At 42.0% G+C, this 14,404-nt stretch overlaps 2 protein-coding genes across 3 annotated transcripts in view; one reads left to right on the forward strand and one right to left on the reverse strand.

Moving 5' to 3' along the window:
* The first annotated feature begins 3,168 nt into the window (after positions 1-3,168).
* Positions 3,169-8,015, forward strand: ddit3 (DNA-damage-inducible transcript 3). Its single transcript, XM_080423891.1, has 4 exons — positions 3,169-3,307; positions 5,035-5,097; positions 5,668-5,876; positions 6,113-8,015. Exons 3-4 carry the CDS (start codon positions 5,721-5,723, stop codon positions 6,917-6,919), a joined length of 963 nt encoding a protein of 320 aa, XP_080280017.1. The 5' UTR covers positions 3,169-3,307; positions 5,035-5,097; positions 5,668-5,720; the 3' UTR covers positions 6,920-8,015.
* Positions 8,016-8,149: 134 nt separating this feature from the next.
* mars1 (methionyl-tRNA synthetase 1) overlaps positions 8,150-14,404 on the reverse strand; it is a 32,697-nt gene continuing 26,442 nt past the window's right edge. Inside the window, exons 16-22 of one of the 2 annotated variants that reach the window (XM_080423215.1) lie at positions 13,938-14,069; positions 13,146-13,250; positions 12,056-12,251; positions 10,420-10,491; positions 9,825-9,860; positions 9,386-9,505; positions 8,150-8,744 (exon numbers count right to left, since the gene is read on the reverse strand). In XM_080423215.1, the coding sequence (XP_080279341.1) occupies positions 8,595-8,744; positions 9,386-9,505; positions 9,825-9,860; positions 10,420-10,491; positions 12,056-12,251; positions 13,146-13,250; positions 13,938-14,069 (811 nt within the window). In that variant the 3' untranslated portion in view covers positions 8,150-8,594. The remainder of the gene's footprint in view (positions 8,745-9,385; positions 9,506-9,824; positions 9,861-10,419; positions 10,492-12,055; positions 12,252-13,145; positions 13,251-13,937; positions 14,070-14,404) is intronic. The other variant, XM_080423216.1, reaches the window with a different exon arrangement.

A 14,404-nucleotide genomic window follows, 5' to 3' on the forward strand; every position in this document is an offset into this window, starting at 1 on the left:
AGCGAATGAACGAAGGGAAGAGGGCGAAGAAGGGGGTGAGGCGAGAGAGGAGAAGGAGAGGGAGGGACAGGAGGTGCAGAAGGGTTAACAGACTAATAAGATTAAGCAGTACATCTCCCAGAGCGCCAAACATAGCCAAACAACAAGTGGATAAGGCACATAACTGTTAAAACAGTAGTGATTAGGTGGTTAGCCATAACACACGCGCACACACACACACACACACACACACACACACACACACACACACACACACACACACACACACAATGTAAACTTTATTGTGTGAAAGGAGAGTGCCGCTGCATACGAGTCAGAAAAATATTTGTGGGAGACAGATTTGCAATATTGTCCTCAACAGATTTGAAAATGTGGGAAATTAGACTAATGTGACGGCATTGGGGGCAACGGCGCACAAAAACATTATGCCAAAATATTGTTGACATAACTGCGCGCACAAATGTTGGCAATCAAAAAAACTAAAATGAATAGCATTTCATGAATAAAGCGCAATTAATGTGCATGGGAAAATGTCTCCCACAGAACTTCCCAAAATGCAGATTCCATCTCACAAAATGAGAGCCCAGTTTTGAAAACTCCTCAGACAGCTGTGGATGAGGCTGTGGGTCTCTGTCTGTCTCTGCTGGTTGCCAGGAACCTTGGGGTAGGGTCCGAGAGGAGCAGGGGAAACACACTAACACAGTGCATCATCACTATATCAACAGCTGTATCACTTGGTCTTGGGTGATAGAGGGGAAAGATTCCGACAGCTGGTACAATGTGTGTGTGTGTGTGTGTGTGTGTGTGTGTGTGTGTGTGTGTGTGTGTGTGTGTGTGTGTGTGTGTGTGTGTGTGTGTGTGTGTGTGTGTGTGTGTGTGTGTGTGTGTGTGTGTGTGTGTGTGTGTGTGTGTGTGTGTGTGAGGAGTGATTATTTGGGCAGGGCGGGGGGGCTTTGACCAAGGGCACAGGACATTAACTAAAGAACTGTTAGTTGTAGGAAATTCTCCAGTCTTATTCTGCCTGAAAAACATAAGTAAATAATAGTCTGCAGTTGGTTTAAGCAGTAATCACTCTAAACAGTGATTAAATGTTTATATTTTGGTTCCAAATTCGTCCACTACACTCACACCCATTCTGAATCAGCGGCACTGCGGCAAAGCGCACACAAAAATCTGACTGTTCTCTAAATGGTAATCAATGTATTTTTTTAAATAAATATTTAAGTCATAACAAGGCTGGCAACATTTATTTAGAGAATAATTAAGGATTCAAGATTGTGTTACATCAACTGCGGATATGTCATTGTGTATGATGCAAGAGCATCAGTGTATAGTGGCTCTACTGTTACAATGATCAATGGGTGTAGATAAATGACATTAAAGACAGAGCACTTGTTTACATTCCGTCAGTGAGTGAGAGTTTTTGACCCCAATCAACTCAGAAAGTGATAAAAGACAAAAAGATCATCATGTGTTATAGAATAACGCACTTTGAGAATGACTTTATCGGTTATTTTTTATGCATTTCCCTCAAAAAGAGCATCAATTCTAAAACAACCACTGGACCATCAGGGACCAGGATCATCATCACACATTAAAAACACTACACACAGCCAGGCAACCTACTTCTGCTGGTTGTAAACAATGTTTTATAATGAATACAAGGCGGCAGACGACGGGACTGGCAAAATAAACAGACAGAGGGGTGGTGTTGGGTGGGGTGTTGGTGGTGCTGGTACTGGTGGTGGGGGGGGGGGGGGGTAGAGAAAGTATGCTGCTGAACTACTCAGCAACAGACCCTCAAGTCGTGACGCGTCGACGGTGCTTCCTTCAGCAGGGTCCTAGAGACAGTGTTTCTAAGGTTTCTATTCGCTACTTGCGCTGTTGCTATGTAGGCTGAGCGCATGTTTGAGCACCGTGCACCGCCGTGCATTTAAAAAACACTTGTGTGCTGAGTTTGGGATTAGAATACAAGTGTCAAAAAGGGTTACGGAGATTAAAAACGGTCTGTTCTGGGGAAAAAAAGTGGCTTAGACTTTAAAAAGAAAAAGAAAAGAAAGAAAAAGAAAAGTATTATTTTGTCATATGTGTTTAATCGTGGAAATTCAAAACAAAGTTAAATGACACAAAAGAAAATAAGGATCTCACGGTTCTAAATAAATAAATAAAACCAAATGAGATGAAATGCGAGTTTTGATCCCAGGCTAATTGAAATGACTGTGTTTCATCATCAACACTGAATACATTGATAAGAAGGCATCAGAATAGCGGAGTGTTGATGATGGAAAGGAAACACCCCGCTGGAAGTGGTGCTTTGATATCTCTGTATGTCTGAGGGTAATTAAATGCCGTTGCCTTGTTTTTTTTAAAGGGGTGCATAAATAACCCACAAATAAATTATAAGGCCTATAATTGTCCCCCTGGCAATAGGTTATATGGCCCGTTTTAACGCCTTTTTCAGATTTACTAGAGGTTAATTTTAAACAAATGAACCTGAGAATAGCTGACTTTTTTCAATGCCAAGGCCGACTTTGAGATATACTCTTTACTTGAAAACAGGTGTATAAAACTAAATGGAAATCATTTTTAAAATGAGGAAAAGAAAATATAGGCTATTATAATATTCAGAGCGGCTAATTGAGATCTGCATTTAACTTTCTTGCAATAATAAATTGTTCAAGAAAATGTATTGTCCAAGTGGAACAAACATTTCTTCGACATAATAAGAAATCCATGCATATAAAGTATTATTTTTAGATTTTTTTTCTTCTTTTCTTTTTTTGTTAGAGCCAACACTGTTTAATAAAACATGTTCTGATTCTGCTGGTGTTATCCCCGACTAGAAATTGGTTGCCAAGCATTGCATCATTCCTTTCATGTGACTCCCATACGCCCCAAATTCGTCCTGGCCGTCTTATGACTGCATCACATTGACTGGCCATACAAACTACACAGCCACAACCACTAGCCCCGCCCACGGGGCCCGCCTACCCACCCAAAGCGCGCTTACCCATTGGATGTCACCAAGCAAAAGATCTCGCCCGCGCGCTTGCAATTGGCGCGTCCGCGCGCCAGTCTGCAGTCACTTCCACGACTCTCTGTTAGGTTGTCTCTCCCTGTGCCTTCCCCACAGTAGTTCGGTTGGCCGCTCCCTTATATAAAGACGGCCGGGAGTTTCCGAAAAATCACATTCAGCCACAAAGACTGAACAATGGTTAACATGAGCTATCACCAATCCTTACTAAAATATTATCTACATTCTCCGAATCATAGACAGTCGAGAAGGCGAACGAATAAAAGAAAAAGGGTAAGTGAATATATTTTATATTACTGTTTCTGTGACAGCTGTCAAGTGTTTTGTTGGGACTGTTGGGTCTTTTTTCCCAGTGAGGCGCTGCCTAGCTGTGCATTAGGAAAAGTATCTTCATGTTTTTGGCACCTGTCCCACGTCCATTTTTAGAATACAGTTGTCCACATCACTCATATGTACAGTACAGTGTGTGTTTTATTACCTTTTGTCTCTCCGGGCTGCGCGTCTGCTGCTCTGCTGACGGATAGTTGCCATGCCACGAGTTTGGAGAAGTTTGGAGACACTTTTTTTTTTTTAGAGGAGTAGATCGTTCAGCAGCTGTCAGTCCTGTCACACACACGTCCACGTTTATTGTGACATGTCATAATTGATGACATCTGCCTTATGCGTTACCACTATGAAGTCATTGTTTATTGCAGTGGTTCTCAGACCTTTTAATTTCCAAGGACCCTTGAAAAAGTGCCAGTAAACAGGTTTTAATTTGATCCAGATTATTTTGACAACCGTACAGGTTGACTTCTTTGAGCACAATGAAGGAACTCAACGACTTTGTTTTCACTGTGGAATTCCTGACACGTTTTTGCAAACCTGTTTCACTGAAGACCAGACCTTGTTGGTTATTTTCATTACAGTCTGAACGCTCCCTTTTGTTTCGCCCATCATCCTCCTCCTCCTGCTGGACTTCGGTTCCATGACGTCATTGTCTTCTTGGCTAAAGCCGAATTTATGCGCCGTGGTACGACGGTGTCGCTTGCCGAAAAGAGCAGATCTACAAAGCTCATGCAGGAGCGGATGATCTGTTGTTTTTTTTCCCGGCAAGCGACACGCCCCTCCTCACGCGATGGAGTATAAACAGTGGACATGAACTCAAGCCACCTCTGACCGATAGTCAAATATATATTAAGTACACATTATTAATTGATCAATGTATTATTGATGTCATGTGAAGAACTAGCAGCCGCGTGTTGCTCCTGGAGACGTAAATACACGTGATGTTGAAAAAGGGGATTTTTTTTTTAAATGCAACTTTGACATTAATAAAAACTATACCAGTAACAGTCCATCCTTTTGTAGTTAGGGTGTGCTTTTGTTTTATCCTCCTGTCATGTCTCCAAAAAGAAAGAAAGGGCGGAAGAAAAACAAATTCACTATCGTTGTTTTCAAGGATCATTGTCTTACAACAGGTTGGCTGCATTTAATGCAATGTGCAAAAGGAGGCAATCGATAATTTAAACTGGCATTAACGATTGATCAGAGATGTGACCCCCCGATGCATCAGCATCTAGATTTACTCAAGGCTTTGAGCGACTTGTTTATCGATCCTATGCCGTGTGTGTGTGTGTGTGTGTGTGTGTGTGTGTGTGTGTGTGTGTGTGTGTGTGTGTGTGTGTGTGTGTGTGTGTGTAGCATTGTAGAAAGCAGGGGGCAGTAGAGAACATCCCTCCTTTGTTTACATGAAACATCAATGACCTGATTTATTTTATTGTCCATCTCCATACCCATTTATCAACTGGGTTCCTTGCTGAGTTACATTTGATATTGTTAATCTCCCCTGAATTGTCAAGTATTGAATTGCCTTTTTTCCATCCGAGGCTTGTGCTGTATTTGTGCAAATCATCATTTTCATTCTGAAATCTCAGCAAATTTTGGAGTCATATCACATGTGAAATATTTGATAAAAACCACAGCTCATTAATTTAATGATGTATTTTTCTGTCTTCTAGAATTGTTGGGACAAATTATCTCCAACAACAATTTGGCAGACTTGATTAAGAGACTTTCTAAAGGTGAATTTATTTTCTTCTTCAAAATGTTTCCATTCTGTTACATGCATTCACCCTTTACTTAATCTATTCCCTTTCAACTTGAGAAATGTTTGGAAGTAACTGATTTCTTCATTGTGTGCATGCTCTTTTTGTTCATTTGTAATTCTGTTATCAGCTATATTAGTGCAGTACAGTCATTTGCTCACTTAGTGTCACTGTTCTGCCATTTCACAAACAAGCGGATCACACACACACACACACACACACACTACTATTCTTTACTTTGACTGGTCCAGCTTGAGGTTTCTTTCTTAAAGTTAAATAACTCTCCAGGAAAAAGGCCGTTCACAGTATTCTCACCACTATGCATACAATCGTTAATCACCACACCACATACAACCCTATATGTAGCTGCAGTACAGGAGATATACTGAACAAGGTGGAGTTATAATAATGATATGTCAATCAACTAATATGATGACGCTCTCTCCCTCCCTCCCTCCCTCCCTCTGCCATCTTTCTCTCTATCTCTCTCTCTCTCGCTCTCTCACTCAACCACTCTGCTTTACCGACGCTCGCCCGCCCACTCAGGTCCAGTGTGAACCGTGTGGCCGAGTATCTGTGCGTTGTGACTGAGTGGCGAGATGACTGCCGAGTGGCTACACCTGCCCCCGCCGTACCCTCCTGGCGTGGGGCCGTTGTGTGGTGCAGAGTTAGAGGCGTGGTATGAGGACCTGCAGGATATTCTGGGCTCCGACGCGGGTGGGGCAAAGCTTACGCGGGCCCCCCCATGCACCGAGGTCAGTAGTTTGGTTGAGTGGCCAACGCATAGTCATACCTTTATGATGCATTCATCTTTTGATCTCGTCCTGCATGACTTAAAATCCGGCCATTTAGTTTTTATTTATTTTATTTATTTTTTTACAGTGAAGAAGAAATAATTGCTATGTGTGACGTGTATTTGACATTTAATGTGACATTTTGAAACTGTTATGGTTTTGACATTTTCCTTTTATATGTTTCATCTCGTTTGTAGAAAGAACCCGAGTTCCTGGATGTGCTGGAGAGTTGTTCTCTGACGTGGCTAACGGAAGGCGGCCAGACGTGGGGCGAGGGTGTCCAGAGGGTGACGGAGGAGGTCCACACCACCCAGACTCTCCATCACAACTCGTCGTCGTCTTCCTCCTCGTCTTCCTCCTTGTCTTCCTCTTCGAGTCCGGTCGCCACCGAGGAGAGGCGGGCGGAGGGCGAGAGCAGGAGAGAGGGCGAAGGTTCCGGAGGCAGCGGTGACCTGCTGCCGCCGGAGTTCTTCGAGTTGCTGAGCGAGGGAGGCGTGGGGACGGTGGACGCCAGTGGAGCGGTGGTCAGCGGCGCTTATCATCATCATCCTCACCACCACCAGCAACCTCAACATCACCACCACCACCACCAGCCCCCCCAGCCGGCGTCTCCCTCGGCCAGCGAGGAAGAGCTGCCCTACGTTCCCGGTTCCCCCTCCAGCTCCTCATCCGCCTCCCAGTCTCCGTCTCGGAACTGCTCGTCGCCCTCCTCGCCCGTGTCCTCTCCCTCCGCCTACCCGTCTTCCCGCCTGGGGAAGCGCAAGAGGAGCACCAGCGGCGGCGGAGCCGTCCTGTCCTCGTTCGCCTCGTCCGGGCCGCGCTCCTCCTCGTCGCCCTCGTCCGCCAAGAAGAGCCGGAAGGAGAGGGAGCAGGAGAACGAGAGGAAGGTGCACGAGTTGACCGAGCAGAATGAGCGTCTGAAAGCGGAGATCGAGAGGCTCGGGGAGGAGGTACAGAGGACGCGCCGAGCCCTGATTGAGAGACTAGTCAATACCAGGAAATGAGAGTGTGGGTGGAGGTAGGAGGAGCGGTGAGAGAAAGAGAGGACATATCCTAAAGAATTGGTACCGGCAGTGATGGGGGGAGGTGGAACGTGGTGGCCATGAAATGCCTGTAGATAAGGAGCGATGAATAACCAAAAAAGTTTTGTAGGTTTTTGTTTTCCTGACAGGAGAAGACAGATAATCAGAGCAGAAAAGTGAGAGAGTTTGAGAGAATGAAGAAAGGAATGATGAAAGTTAAGACAAGAAAAGCCACAGCGACAAGGAGCTGCAGCGGCATTGCGGCAAGCGTAACAGAAAGAGACACTGCATGTAAAGGCAAACAGAAGAAAGGAAAGCTTGGAGGGCAAATCAAACAGTGCCTCTGATGAGCGGTTTTTAAAATTAACATTTTAGAATCCCGTTGAAGAACAAAAGCATTGTTAAATGTAGCATTTGAAGCATTCAGTGATTTGAACATAGGGCAGAAAGGAAAGTTGACCTGAACGTAGAGAGAGCATTTCATCGTCACCCTTCCATCCCACCATCTTGCACTAAATTATAATAACCGCGTTGGCGTTATATTTAAGGGCTGCAAATGGCTAGCGGTGATTTCTGCCCCCCAATTCATGGAGAGTTAAGGAGCTCAGGAAAAAAAGTTTGAAAGTGCCCAGTACAGTGAGTGTGAGTATGAAAGAATGACCTACTTCAGGAGCGAAATGACAATTTCTTAGCGTTCTTTTTGTATAACTCATGGCTTGTGTGTATGTGCATTTAGAGATGACTAGAACCCGCCTATTCTTTCTATGCTTACCTTTTTCTATCAAAATGGATCTTTGCAGTAAATTATATATTCAATATCTACTGTTCTACTCTGATACTATTTTTATATAATCCTGTACTATATCCAGTTGTACTGTGACAGCCAGTACTGTAATATATCAATGTATATCCTGTAGTCTAAACGCATTACTTCGTCTTTGTATACACAGAAATGTGTGAACCATACATTAGGATAACATGCATGGCCTTTTCCCATCAACTGCATAAACATTGTATTTAACCATGACATTACGTTTGTTATTTACTGTAGTTCTCAAATTTGCAATAAAATAAATATTGGGAAATGTTCTGTTTCTTGTGATGCTCATTTGATTGCTGCTTATAAATATATATATAAATAAATATAAAATGAAGAAACATTTTGGGGTGGGAAAAAAAGGTTCAACAAAAATTAGAAAGAAAACACCGTGCTTTGATTTGATGACTTTATTTTCCTGGTCTGACAGGATTTTTGTAGGAAAGGCATAAGAATAATTTTCCAAGGGTATAAAAAACAACTTAACACACCATCCAACGTTAATATCGGCACGCAGACTTGATCACAGAGAGTATAAAATCAGGTTATTTTGGTGAAGGGATTTGCAAAAATCCCCCCCATTCTCTAGATGTATTAATTTGACTCTCTGTCTGTTTTCGTTCCCCCGTCGGCCTATCCAGCAGTTCATTAGTCCTCAGTGCCAATACCACATTGTCTCAGGTCCTGTCACGGCTTTGCCTTAAGCTAATACCCTCATCTCTCTCTTAGTGTACGTCTTGTTCACATTCTCCAGTATGATAAAAACCTTCAATGTAACATTAATAGTTTTCCCTTGCTCTGACTAACCTCTTCGGGTGCTTTTAAATTCTTTTTAATATCTCACTTCTTCTTGCCCTTCTGCTGTGCCGGTTCAGGGCTCTTCCCCTCTGCCAAAGCCAGCTGTTTCTTTAGGTCCAGTAGTATGGCCACCTCCGCTGTGAGCACGGCCTTCTCTGCCTTTTGGGCCTTCAGCGCTCGCACCTTGTCCCCCTGCAATAGATAACACGATTATGAAACTCTTGACGACAGAGAGAGATCAAAACTTGAAACACAGCCTGACATAAAAAAGGAGGCTGACGAAGTTCTTCCTTATCTAGTTAGTGATTAACTGAGGGAGCCGCTGTCGAATAAATCGTCAAATGGCGGAGCTGATCAGTGAACCGATCAAAGTCTGGTGATTGGTTCCAAGCTTTACATTTCTGCGATTCAACCTTTTTAGGAATTATTTCAGCTAATGACAAAAAATGGCTGTTACCTCTTTGGTGTCCAAAATAATAATTTCCAATTACAAACAAAAAATAAACAAAAAAACACTATGAAATTAAAATAAAAAATAAAAAGCAATATGTAAAAAATTATAATGGAAGCCACTGTATAATATAAACTACAATTAATGAATGCTTTCAAATACATACCCTTTATAGCATTTTATAGGTTGTCGAACACAGCGGGTTTGACATAACGTACATGGAGCAGACCACTTCGAAGCGCATTTCGAGTATCAAATTCAGCAATAATGGCAATAATGTTTTATGGACAAAAAAAATAATTTAACCTTTGGACATACTAGTACTTTTGTCAAGTCAATTATTTAATGATTGGCTAAGCATGCCACCAGCCAGGGGTCTCACCTGTTGGGCCACGGCCTCTGTGAGCTGCTTGGCTCTCTCTGGGTCGCCACCGTTCACCGCCGCCACTGTGGCAGTAGTGACCGGGGCTGGCGCAGCCTCCGCGGCGTTCTGTGGCTTTGTCTGCGGGTGGAAATGAACATACAATGATATTAAGTTCGAAAAACGTATTTATGAAAGCTATTGTTTTCCCCCCCAAGATATTGTGCATTTCATTTTCAAATGATAATCATTCATCACGACAATGGCGATGAGATTCTTGAGTCGTGACGGTATGAACTGGCGCAATCGCAGGTGGAAAACGGGATGAGTGAAATGCATCATAAATTTACCAGCGTTAGGTGAAATGAAGCCACTAATGTTAGTGCATGTGGAGGTTAATGAATAACTACAGCAGCACTAAAGTGGGCTTTTCACACACAAACACACACAAACATACAACCTTGGATGCCTTCTTTACAGGGGGCTCATCCTCAGGCTAGAGGCAAGAAGGGTTGAGGAGAAAGTTTACATCGACACCAAGGTGTTGGATGTACAGATTTTTTTTTCTCCTATAGCACAGGGGTTCCCAAACCATTTCAGCTCGAGACCCAAAAGAGAAATTTGGTGTCTCCCCTGGATCCAAACTTAAAAATACGTTATGAATTAAAAAACACTAAAAACATGAATAATAATATTTGGGGAAGAAATTATAGCAAAGGTTAAAAAAAAAAAAAAGTACAAAAAAATTGATATTAACGGGTCTCTGACCCATTTTGGGTCACGGCCCTATGTTTGGGAAACACTGCTCTAGCACGATTGCATGATACTTCATTTACATTTTCATGGTTTGCTTTCCCTTTCATTTTACCAGACAGACACTTCAAATTACAATAAATTGACTTATTGACAGCCTGTGGCTCATGGGTAAGATGGTTTAACCGTCACGGTATATCCTTATTATATTTATTTCATTATTCAGAAATAGTCAACCTTCATCTCATCAATCCTGACTGAGAACCCTACACATGCCATTGTGCATTATTAATGTCAAATACCTGCTGTCCACCAAATCTCTTCTTCAAAGCCTCAATCTGGTCTGCCTCTAGTTTCTGGAACAAAGGACTGACCTGGGGAGAGAAATATTAAATTATATTTTAAACAATAAGTTGCAAAAAAAAAAAAAAAAAAAAAAAAATGATATTTTAAACAGAATATTAAAAACAACAACAAGATCTAACAACATTAGTACAGTTGAGAATGACGCAGAGGGCCGTCACACAACTGACTAACTAACTACAGGCTCTATTGTTCCTCTCTCTTGGAACAAAGAGGATCAACAGTGTAGGCAGTATTCTGTATAAGTGTGCATGGGAACCGCTCAGTAGGGATAGAAATTTTGGCCGATATTCGATAACCGATTAATTGCATGGTCAAATCGATCGATACCGATATTGCAATTCAAGCTTCCAGTAGGATTTACCTTACACCTGTTATTATACATTTAACTGTGATTCTGGGTGCAGATGCAGAGAAAACTGTGGATTCTTATTACCTGATTTATTAGGCCTACTGATGCACATATTAGTTAAAGTAACTGTAACATTTATTTGTACTTAACATCTTTTCAACTTGTTTGCTTTTATTTGTTCTACAGTTAGACCCTTTTGAAAGCTTCCCCAGAGGACCCTAATTGAACCTGCAGCCTTCAATCATCACATGATTTTTCAGCTTCACATTCATATATAAATACTATAAAATGAAATGCTGGCTAAAGAATATCAGGATAGCCAATATTGCCTTTTTAAGGCTGATATCGATATCATGAACGATTCATCGTGTCATGGCAGTTGACAATGGAGGTTGATATGTGTAACGTGTTGTGAGAAGAGATGACTTGCACGTGACCTTCTTGATATGGCAGCAGATTGTGCGAAGAGGGCAAAATCATTCTGACGCTGCTCTAACCAAACTGCTGTGCAGTAACCACATTTTTGGACACAACACATATTATTTGACGTATTTCTTTGTCTCAAAGGTCAAATCGCCCATCATGATTTTGGGGGATAAACATTTACCTTGAGAACAGATATACAATTAGAGCAATAACACTTACATACCGACTACACATTTCTCTGGCCAATTGAAACTTTAAAGCTTTTTTCAGTTTGATTCTTTGGGTAGTTATTGCACTTTGGCTTCCTAGGGCAGAACAAACGAACGAACGAAGCTGTTCCTCTTTCTGGAGACCTCACTCACAGTAGAACAGAGCACATGTCAACAGTCTGATGGAGAAAGGTGTCACCACAAAGACATGTCACCACAATTTAGGCCCGGAGTGACAAATGGCCTGAGAGAAACTCCATGTGCCACGACTGTCTCCCAAGACCTAACGGCTAGGATATCGTGTAAGTGAGAGACTGTGTGTGTGTGTGTGCTTCCTCTAGCGGAATGTATTGATTTACCACCCTGCCATTCCAAAATGTTTGCACAAATGTTTTTTTTATCTTTACAAAATAGCAGATCTACAAGCTCGAACTAGCAGATCGGCTATTTTCAAACATCCAAAAAATGTACCACATAAGCGGTTAATACTGTAATTGCAGAACCCTGCAAGTGTAAACACAATGCAGATGCTGCTGTTCAAGTGTGTGTGTGTGTGTGTGTGTGAGAGCGTGTTAAGGCCATACTCACAGTGCCAATGCGGTGGCCAGCAGCCAGGGTACAGACGAAGCTGCCTGCACCTTTCAGAATAGTGTTGAAGCACTCCCGAGGGGCATCGAACTGATCTCTGATGGTTTGGCTGACCGTCGGCATGTATGGCAACATCATCACAGACAGCAAGCACGCAATATTCACAGATACACCGGTCACTGTGCCTGCACGTTGCCTGCAGACGCCCAGAGAGAGACATCAATTGATCATATCTTAAATTAGACAAATTTCAAATGTTTTTTTTTTCTCCTTCTAATTGGACAGACATGACAGCTTGATGCTCATTATTTTTGACGTGCACAATTAATATAGGAACTTCACGTTTTTCTTATTGAGATTGTATTATCCCCCCCCCCCCTGCTCATTTCCCACATTTACCAATCCCGAGCGAAAGCACTGACATTCATGAATATTTCTCTGTATTTCAACAGAGGACGGCTGAGTCTTCTGTGTTATAACGGAGAGTGAGAATTGCACATGCAATCTGGGTGACAGTTCACAAACTGCAACACTTAGAAATTTGTAAGATACAGATCGTCGGTGTCGGGCAGAAACCTTGTATCTCCGTATTTCAACTTCGTATGTTTTTTCCCCCCGTAAATTAATGCCCTACTTTGACATACTAGAGAGTCACGTGAAAGCAGCAAAAATAGCCGATCTACAAGCTCGCAACGCATCGGTTATTTTCACAAATTGAAAAAACGTTGAAAGTGGAAGTGGTGGGCGGGCGGCTTTGGGTTTTATGAATATTGCACCAATCAAAATGATTAACAAATAAATAATATATAATAATAATAATAATAATAATAACAATAAATAACTTATTATTAAGGTTACATTTATTGGTGTGTGCCAATGAAAAAAATTGAAATGTGAGCCCTCCATTGATTTGAAATTTGGGAATGCGTTACTTTTTGGGGATTTTTTTCATTCCTTTTTTTGATAAATAAATAATAACTACAATCGATCCATTGGAACACAGGCTATTTAGTCCATTTCCCGAAAAGTAATGCTTTTGGACACACAAGGTTTCCACCCGACAGCGGGAAGACAGACGAGGCTGGCTCACCTGTCAGTGTCTCCTCCCTTGATCTTCTTCCACGGCTCGTTGACCTGGATGTACTGGTTGCCATGGCGAGAGATGTTGAGGATGTGTTTCAAAGCGTCACGAATTCTGGTGGAAAACACATCAAGACGCCTCGATGAGATGATAAAGCTGATTTAAAATGAGTACAGTACATATACATGCAGCCACAACACACAGTATCAGACTCAAGCTCAGCTCAATTAACCCATTAAGACCTGAGGCCGATTCTACAAATGTCTTCTAAATCCTAACGCTTTTCTGAAAAACTTAGGGACCGCCAGAAGAAAATATTTGAGTTAAAAATGTCAAAATATTTGAGAACTAATGTGCTATATATACTGTATATAGCTAAAATGACACAGATGCTTTCCTGGATTGAATGGGTTAAGGTTTTAGCGTCTGTTTGCACTCCGATGTTTGAAGTGAAACAAACACAAGTGAACTTGCCACATTTATTTGTATTTGTTTAGAACAGCTATAGCTATAAGCTGAATTCCCTGTTAAGACTAATACATTTAGCTACTCAGCAAATTATACCAATGTCATAACCACTGAAATTACACTTTATTTTCTCATTTTATATCGTACTTCATACTAGTCATGTCACACAGTAAAAATAAGTCCCCACTTATTGCGAACATTTCTAAGATTTTCACCAAACGAGATGCCTAAAGAGGGACGCCAGGTTCAAAGTGGTTAATAAAAGTTGAACCAATTTCAGTGCTTCACTGCTTGTTCTGACCAGAGTGACTGAAGTGATGGGTCGGGTCTTACTTGACTTTGTCCATGAGCTGGATATACTGGCGCAGCTCCCAGCCCACCTGGGCCAGGAGCTTCTTGTCCTCCTGCTGCAGGTCCATCACAGGCACACAGCCCTCGAAGAACTTACTGACAAACATCCCTGCTCTGGAACACAGGCATTCAAGCAGAAATTAAATACGTCTCACGACTGAAACGTTTTGTTGGGGACAGAAGTGCCAACATTTCACTTTCTCACACACACACGCACACACACACACACACACACACACACACACACACACACACACACACACACACACACACACACACACACACACACACACACACACACACACACACACACACACACACACACACACACACACACACACTAAATAAAATTGTGATGTTTTGGTATTATCGTTCAAAACCTCAAAACCTATGTTTCTGCTGTTCAACATACAGCCAACCAGTTGAAAAAAAAAAAATCACAGATTGAG

This window comes from Gymnoscopelus braueri (genome assembly GCF_963280865.1).
Source record: "Gymnoscopelus braueri genome assembly, chromosome: 3".
Lineage (NCBI taxonomy): Eukaryota > Metazoa > Chordata > Actinopteri > Myctophiformes > Myctophidae > Gymnoscopelus > Gymnoscopelus braueri.